General features: G+C 46.7%; 1 protein-coding gene across 1 annotated transcript in view; it reads right to left on the reverse strand.

Moving 5' to 3' along the window:
• Positions 1–6,872, reverse strand: part of CCBE1 (collagen and calcium binding EGF domains 1) — a gene marked incomplete at its 5' end in the record, with an annotated part of 157,642 nt that extends 150,770 nt beyond the window's left edge. The window contains 2 exons of the mRNA XM_080973592.1: positions 6,381–6,461; positions 6,694–6,872. Coding sequence (XP_080829718.1) covers positions 6,381–6,461; positions 6,694–6,872 — 260 coding nt within the window. The remainder of the gene's footprint in view (positions 1–6,380; positions 6,462–6,693) is intronic.
• Positions 6,873–9,473: the final 2,601 nt, after the last annotated feature.

Here is a 9,473-nt window from a genome sequence, read left to right on the forward strand (position 1 = left end):
TTGTGGGTTTTTAAAAAGAAGTCTTTAGTATGCACATTTTTGCAAGGAATATCCCCTAATATATTGCTTTTTAGTGTGCATTTCTCCCTAATACATGCATTTATGTAGATACTATCTGGCTGGAGAACTGCAATGCAAAATTCAGAGAGGTGCTTGTTTTGAAAGATAGCTGTGTTTTGGCTCACATATTGTTTCAGCAAGTGCAAATTGGATAGGTTCACATTAAAATAGAAACTAAAGCAATTTCCCCCCACATAACTAACCCTACAGCAGAAGAACATATGGAGCTGTAATTTCATTTTGCCACACAGATCCAGCTTTCTCTAAACACTGAATATCAACAGAGGCCAAAGGACTTAGCTTGGGGAAAATGACAGACCCTTTCCAATGTTAATCACTGCTGTCTGCCTGGATTTAGTTAACAATTTTTATAAACAGCATGCAACCATTAAACCAGTCATACGTCTTCTCAGATGGCCTGCAGCAAATGTTTACATGTATAATGCAATCAGCTGCTCTTCAGGCACACGCTGCGTCTCAAAGAAACACATTATGCTCGAGCTTTAGCACCAAGAGTACACCACTTTTGACAGCCACATAACACGAGCCACAATCAGGATGTTTCTCACAATCCTTCTAGGGTCATTTCAGCATAAGAGACTCCACCAGACACACACGGCACTGCACTGTTGACAAGGCACCATCACCATCACAGCACAAATGTGGCAAAAGTTTCACGCGCAGCCAGTGCAGCAAACAAGGAATTGCAATTTTTTAAAAAGATGCTACAGGATCATGATTTCTGTTTATCTCCTATGTGGAAATCCTTTAAGCTTCTGACCACATCCCAATCAAATACAGATTCAGATATATACACTTTCTGACAATGATTCAACTGCATAACAAATACATCTAAACTCTCTCAACACTTACTGAACATTAACTTGTTTTACCTGGTCCCCAAAGCCCACCCATTATATAATAAATAAGTGATTTTCCTTTTCCATTCTTCTCTTAATTAGTGACCTTTCTTGGTTATGCAGAGCTTTTTCTTTTCATGGATTCCCCCCCCCCCCCCAATTTCATTGCAAAATAAAGTTTCATGTTAAGCAAAATTTGTCATCCTTATTTTACCATGTATAATTTTGTCAGTGGAAGCTTCTTCCAAATAAACACACATAGGATTGTGCTGCACAGATGCAAAAGTACTAAAACACGGAGTGGACTCCTCACTGTCATTTCATAAAGCATGTCATAAAGGCAGAGGTAGCTAACCTGTAGCTCTCCAAATTTTGCTTGTCACAGCGCTGTCAGGCAAGGGATATCCAGAGGGAGGAATTGACTCTTCATTGTCAAAAGTACACTTACACATTAGGAAAAGGCATGTGCATCAGTTCATCTACTCTCAGATACTCCTAGATGGGCACCTAATGAGGCAGTTGCCACAACAGAAAGGCCCCACCCCTGACCTTGGCTTAGGTATCTCCCCCACCTGAGCTGCCCATAAGCAGGTGAAGACTACACCTGTGTATAGCCTTCTGCTCCTCCGCTTCAGCCCTCTTTTGGACCAGGGAGACAGCGGAGCAGGAGAAGTGGGGGCAGGAGGAGGAGGTGTGCAAGCCCTTGAGTCTCCACCAACCTGACCTCTCTCTCCCTCCTCCCGCACCTGTTCTTCACCCTCCAATCCTGCAGCTTGTCATGCCTCTGACTCTCGTCTCCTGGCTGTTATAGGCTCCCCCAGTTCATTGACCCCTTCTTCCAAGTGGGTCTCCAACCCACCTTCTCCCAGTTCCCACTCATCAGTATCCAGCCACCACTCCTCAGTGTCCAGCCAGTCCCTGGCCTTGCTGGACTACAACTCCCATCTTCCCCAACCAACAGCGTCAATGTTACACAAATATGGATTTTGTAGTTCAGCAACATCTGGAGGGTCCACAGGCTCCACAACCCTGTAATAATGGGACTTGTGGATAAATCATTAGCCTGCATTGCTATGTGTTTTCACTCCTTAACGCTTTTGCTTTTTATTATTAAAATGTGTTATTAAAATTATTAAAATATATTTAGAATTATTAAAATGTGTCAATGTTCCAAGGCACTGGAAATCTAACAGCACCCCTGCCAAATAAATTGAAGTAGCCTTTCCCACAAGAAAGCAAGACGGCCCAACCAGAGAAGTCGCTTATAAACTATGCATTCATTGTCACGCAGTTCATTAAATCTTCTTGCATGTTGAACTTCAGATCTGCACAGTTCTCTACAAACCAGTATGGTCATGACGCCTCTAGTTTCTGAGTCAGGGAGGGCCACATGCATCAGCCAAACAAGTGCAGGTGGCAGGTAAGTTACAGAATTTTACATGCATATGCACTAAGCGCCATAAACTACTGCACCATATATGATATATATTTCTCCAATACTAAAAGGCAAGATCGTTTATCTTGCAGTCGCTCAGGGCACATTCAGTTTTTCCACACAGTGAATGTAATGCACTCCCAAATTATATTCAGCATTGTAACTGCTTCGCTTCTGTAACATTTGCCTAGGCATTGCTGTAGACAGTGTAGAGGTTTCTCTGTGTTTTGCGCCAAAGGCTGAGAAAGAAAGTACGGTAATGGTTAGCCCGTATCTCTTTGCACTGACTGAGTAGTGACAGAGCATTTGAAAAGGCTATTCTGCCAACCCATTTCTGCCCAGGAAGGAAGAAGTAATTCCTTTCTATCCCAGGGGAAAAAACCGTAAACTACTACAGCTGGTTTTTCAGTGTCAAATCACGGCAGGTCATCAGAGCAATAAACCAGCACTAACCTTTAATGATGAACATACTCTAAAACTGTTGTCCTCAGCACATCTACATCTATCTTGCACACTTAACAGGGTAAACCAAAATTTGCTGAGAGCTGCAGAAAATCTTGATTCCTTAGTTACGCATATTATACGCATTTGCAAACACATCGTTATTGCATTCAGAGTTTACATTTTAGGTGCGCACTAAAAAAAAATTAAAATGCGTGAAGAGCTTTCAGAGAAATAAGTTCATGGAAATCAGCAAGACTTGCAGCCAGATCCTAATCATGTCTAGACAGAAATAAATCACAATGATTTCAATGGGGCTTGCATCCTGGTGAATATTCTTAGGAGTGCAACCTTCCTTTCAAATAAGTTTGTTTAGGTCCGCAGTACAAGCCATCACTATTTCTTAGAGATACCAAAGGGTTCCTGTATCAGCAATGGCACTGGGGTTGTGTAAACACTCAGGGTGAAATCCCAGAGGCATTTTCTACTGCAAGAACACCATTTCAGTACCAGAGCACAGAAACTTCAATAGGGCAGCTAGCAAGATTCAACAAACTCCAAAGACCTAATCTTGCTTATATTTAAGGATAAAGGGTAAAAAAAAGAAAGAAGGGAGCGTACAGCAACATGCTTTGATTCTTTATATCAGCATTCTCAAAACAGGACAAACAGCCGCCCTCCTTATTTAATCTTAGAAAGGGGATGTATACCTTTAGTATGCATGCTTACTTCACAAACCCATTTAATTATTTACTTAATGTGTTACTCTGTAGCACCCGGATTTTTGGTGTTCCTGTTGTAACCAGAAATAATAAATAATGTGGTTTGAAAACCAGGGGAAGAGGAGAGCAGTCTCCCTGCCCATCTTTACAGAAACTTTCCCCCTATGCATGTGAAGGCATTACAAATTGTTGTCTATGGTTGCATGCTCAAATACATGTGGTCAGATGCTCACTGCACACCACTGAAGACCGGCCTTCCTGCCTATGCACACAAGCACCATTTAAAGTATTGCAAACAAGCTTGTTAGCATTGTATGCCTGCACTTGCAGAATCAAAAAAGGCACCACTGCAGCATCACAGTAAATGTATGCAGGAATTTAAGCCATAAATAACAACCCCCTTATATAAGATTGCCTGGTATATTGTTTGTTACTGAGCTTATACTAGGTCCAATTATTAATTTCTAAGCAGAGTAGTTCTGGGATATACTCCAGATTTGAAGCAGTAAACACTGGCTTAAAGTGTGGAAACTTGTGTATGTAAACACGCACCAGACAAATGCCAGGGATCCAGAGGCAATCAAGGTCTTCCTTGACACTCAACTCTTCCAAGTGTCCCCCCCCCCCAATGTAATTGCAAAGGCTCCCTTCACATTTTATAATACAGCTGGAAGTCTCAGGGTGCAAAGAGAGCCCTGCCCTGAGATGCTATCTCACATAGAGAGAGAAAGAGCGGCCAACCCACAAGGAAGGGAGATGTACAGAAGCATCAATAGCTGAGGAAACAGAACTTGCTGGCAGCTCAGGGGTAGGGAACTGGATCCACCTGGCAGGACAGATTCCTAAACACGCACACATACCCTGTGGCCCCACTTTGACAAGCCAGCAGAACAATGCACCTGTCAACCACATGATGTCCTTATGGTGTCAGGTGATAGACACCTGGCAAACAATGGGAGGGGGGGTCTCAGACCAGGGTACCAGACCAGGGTTTGGCACCCCAGGCGTCTGCCAAGGCCCACAGCCCAGAAGGGCCTCCTGTCAACACTTGAGTCCCATCAAGTTCTGCTGCTGCTGCTACTTCTTCCTGTTGCTATCTGTTCACCTGCGTGTTCTCTCTCCCTCTGTGTGTGTGTGTGTGTGTGTGCACCTTTCCCTTTCTCTGGGCAGTGGTGTAGGAAGGCAAATGACACTCTGCACATGCTCAGGGGTGTGCTTTTAAACACCATGGTCTCCCAGGTGCCTCTGTTCACAAGGCATCTTGTGAAGATCTATCTTTTTGCCCAGGCTTTCCCTAACCCAGAAGATCGAACGCTGCTATTTCTGATCCCCCATTCTTCTCTGTTTTACTGTTTTTATTTTACTGTTTTATTTATTTTTAGTGTTATCCTTGCATACCGCTTGACACTTCCCTTCTTTTGTTAATACTAAGTGATCATATTAATATATTGATTTCAGCAGGAATATATTAATTTCATGCCCGACCTCAGCAGGCATTTTAACTGAATTCTGGTTGTGTAGTTTAACCTTTAACCTCATTGTACTATTGATTTCCTTGCACAACACACACAGAGACGCCTGTGATTAAGTGGTCTACAAATAAAACAATAAAAATAAATGCTTTTTAATGAAGATATAAATAAAACAAGGGATAGTCCCAAGCCTCTGGTACTCAGACACGTGGTGGAAGAAGAAGCACGGTTCCTGTGTGATACATAGATTAGGGTTGCCAGATTTCAAAATGTGAAAACCCAGACACATAAGTTGAGCTTTTTCTTTGGCAATGTTGCTGAGTTTTTCGGGGGGGGGGGGAATTTGAAGTTTCTGAGCTACTTTTAAGGAAATTTGCCCCCCAAAATCAACACTTCCAACATGGGTTGCCATCTGCCTGGGTTTCCCCGGACATTTTTACCAATTTGCAGACATGTTTCCCAGTATTTCCGACGGACAAATCCCAGAAATGTCCAGGAATTCCCATTATATCTATATTAGGGATGCCATAAGTCCGGACATTACTGGGATTTCAAAGGCGGAATTGACATGGGGTGGGGATTTCTGAAAGGTGGTGCTTTGTCCTGGATCTTAGGCGAGTCAATCGAAAAAGTCTTTAGCATTTGTGTAAAAAAAACCACCTCAATAACTTTGGGGCGTTTCCTCAAAAAAGCTCAATAATTTCGGTGGTTTCCTTGAAAACCAGCGGTGTCCTGGTTTTTACTTTTTGAAATATGGCAACTCTAACAGATAGATATATTATATAGATAATATTATGCACACACACACACACAAATGAGAAGTATGGTGCCTGAAAAATCAGAACTATTAGATTAAACAAGTTCCGTTTTAAATACTGAAACACTAAATAAGATGGATAACAATGTGTAATAGAAAAAGCAGCAGACAATTGGGTTAAAGGTGTGTGAAAGAAAGTAATAGAAGTGGAAAGAAATTGCAATTGAGTAGATTGGAAGTCTAACACAAAGGTGGGGTGAGGGGTGGTGGATGGTGATGGGAAAACTATCTGTGGGATTGAGTGTGGGTATGTATGAACATTTTTAAGGATTGTATGAAATGTATGTTTGTATATTCGTAACATTGTGTGTATTAATGCTGAATTATTTTAATAATAAAAACTTAAATAAACAAAAAGAGAAGTATGGTGCCTGTGTGAGATATATATGTGTGTGAGAGAGAGGATATATTGGGGGGGGGGTCCTTCAACTAGCCTCTGCCCTCGAACCCCCCACTCCGCTTTTCTCCTCAGCGCCTCAGGAACCCCCCGCGCAAACGCGCGCGCAGCCCCCTCGCTCCGCCCTCGCGGCGTTGCGGCAGAAGGCGAGCGGGCGACCGGCGGCGCGGACTGACCTGAAGCAGGTGGCGAGCTCCCCGCTGGGCTTCAGGCACGGGTACTTGGTGGTGGCCACTTTGCTCTCGGAGCAGACCTCCCTGCGAGGGGGAGAAAGAGAGAGACCGTGCTTTAAACCGTCGCCTGAGAGACGTCCAAAGTCCAATTCCCTTCACGTCTCCTCCGGGGGCAGCTCCGGCTTGCTTGGCCGTCGCGGAGGCGCACGAGCCCCGGAGCCGCGGCGCGGGAAAAAAGGCAAGCTGAGGAGACGGGCCCTTCCCTCACACCCCGCGCCGCCGCCGCCCTGGCCCTCCAAGCCGCCGTCCCACCCACCTGTCGCTCTCCTCGGGCTCCTCGCGGTAGGTCCACGCATGCCCGAGCGCCGCCAGCAGCAGCAGCCCCAGCAGCAGCAGCCAGAGGCGCAGCACGCTGGGCGACGTCGGCGGCGGCCACAGCGCCAGCAGCAGAAGGCGCCGGGCACCTCCGCCGCCGCCGCCGCCCTGCAGCACCATCGGGCGGCCTCGCGGCTCCCCTGCGCAGCGCCCGACCTCTCCGGCTGCGTGGCGCGCTCGAGGGCGCGCGGAGAGAGAGAGAGAGAGGAGAGAGAGGGAGGGAGGGAGGGAGGCGGAGGCGAGCGGTGCCCCCTGCGGCGGGAGCGAGTCAGCGGGGCCGGCGGCGTGACCAGCGGGAGGAGGGAAGAGACAGGCAATGGACGGCGCTTGGCTAGGCGAGGAGGAGAGAAAAGAGGGATGGGGGGAGAGGGCGACCAGATGCTTCCGAGAGGCGATCTTGGGTTGCTTTGCCCGCCGAGGAAGCGGAGAAGGGGGGAAGCGGGAGAGCCAGATGTCGCCGAGGGTGGCGACCCCAGGAAGTGTTGGGGGAGATCGGCTTTTTCCCCGAAGCTCGTGGGGCAGGAGAGAGGAGGAGGAGGGGGTAGAGGACAGAGAAAAGGGTCGCCAGCTGGTGCACGGAGAAGCTGCCTGTCGGACGGGGGGCTGGGGTGTTGCCTTCCCAAAGCGACGCGAGAGGGAGGATTCCGGTGTTACGAGGTTCCCCTCCACACACACACACACAGTTCACCAGGAGATAAGAGGGATGGAGATCTGGAGGTGGAGGGGTGGCCCGCTGTTGCGCAGGGATCTGGGGAAGTTGGCTCTGGGGCAGCAGCAAGGGAGAAGCAGCTTCTCTGGCTGGGAGGGGGGCGGAGACAAGGAGCCAGGCTCCTCGAAGATTAAGGATGAAAAGGAAGGATAGTCAGAGGTACAGCAGAGGAGCAGATCCAAAAGTTGTGGGGCAGAGCTTGGTTTCTGTCTAGCCAAGAGATTTTGAGGGGGGGAGAGAGAGATGTAGGGAGAGCATGTGCGCAAAGGGAGGAGGAGTATCCAGCTATGGCAGGATGTGGGACAGGGGTTTTTGTGTGTTTTTTACAGCTACTACCCAACCTGCTGGTCAGGGATAGTCTGACATAACCATCTTTCCAGGAAGGAGCGGGAGGGGTTTTCCAAAGAAGGCCAGGCAGGAGGACTCAAAGAACCTGGAGGTGGATAGAAGAGAGAGCCAGCTATAACAGGAGGAGCATGTTCCAAGGCAGCCGGAAAATTTAAGCCAAGCATTTTGGAAAGGCGGGTGGGGTTGGGGGACTAAGGCTAGATCAGTAACTGTAGAGTCAGGAATGGCCAGGAGGCTTTGAATGGAGGAAGGTTGGGGGTGGGAGCCAGAGGTTGCAGATGGGCAAGTGAAAAGAACCATCCAGGGGTCAGGAGGATTGGGAGCGGGGGTGAACAGGAGAAATAGAAGTTGCGGAACTAACTTGCGTGAGTTAGCAATTGCAAATGGGAAGAGGCTTTGTGAGCAGATGGGGAGGTGCAAGAGGCCCGGTTGGTTGTGCAGTTAAATAATGTTACACCCCACCTCACAGTGTGAGGTTCCAGGTGCGCTTACACAAGGTCCGTGTTTCCTTTTGGAAATGAGGCACAGTGGGGACTGTGGTGTCTTTAGGATATATGGCTTATTTACACATATGTTATACAACCTGAGCCTACGATGGAGGCGTTCCCAACATTGCACTCCAAGAGCGTCTTGCTTCTCCCAAAGGTACAGCCTAGGATCCAAGCAGACATCAACATTGTCCTTGTCTCTCTCTCCAGCCTGCTGGTTTACTTCTACATTACATCACTCCTGCTGTAAACTCTTCTAAATCACATCGCCTCTGACTTTATCTGTGAAGTGAAAGGGGCTCTGCCTGTTTGCCAACTCTCACCGAGTTATGGCTCATTACCCCAGGCCATCACCTCATTGGAAGTTAGCCTTTCAGCTTGTTGATTCCAGGGGATTAGCATTGTCCAGCACACAGCACAAAAAGGGTCTAGCTTAATGCACATAAGCCTGGGACCCAGACTTAACACCTAGCCTTAATTAAATTCAGACTCCATCTAGATGCAGAAATCTAGGGTGTCTAGCACCCACAAACTTGTAAAAGCAAGTTTAGTCTCTAGACTTAATGGTCTGTACAGGGAACTCCCATCTTGAGAGTGTGTTTTATTTCACATACTTCAAGGATGTTGAGCCAGCTCTGCTCCATTTTGGGGCTGTTTAGTGGGACTCTGGACTTCTGCCCAAAAGCCCTGCCCCGGGGGCACTGCCAGACATGGATTCAATATCTGCCTGGTTCATGAAATCAAGGAGAAAACAGTTGTCGCATTCGAGTCTCCCAACTTATTTCCCTGCAAGGATCTTAATCCCCATGAAGTTGGGAGCTGGAAATATCTCTTCTTTCATGTTGTTTTTCATCCTCAAGGATTCCAAATATATTTTTTTAAAAAACACATTTCTCTTAATCTGTTTCTCTGATCACTGACTTTGCAATCCTGCTTATACAGGGAAAGATATTTAGCAGAGCCAGCCATTCCAAGAACTAATGCTGGTAGTTTGTATGATGGAGTCCAGAGTCAACCTTTTCTTTCCATTTCTGCCCAGTACTCATCAGAACTGAGTTAGACATCATAACACCTTAGCAGCTACAAAGTATATAGTGAAAAATTGAATGTTTGGAATTCTCATTTGATCATTAAATAAAGACTAGCTCAGAAATAGAGCATGTGCTTTTCATCCAA

This window comes from Podarcis pityusensis (genome assembly GCF_964106645.2).
Source record: "Podarcis pityusensis genome assembly, chromosome: 11".
Lineage (NCBI taxonomy): Eukaryota > Metazoa > Chordata > Lepidosauria > Squamata > Lacertidae > Podarcis > Podarcis pityusensis.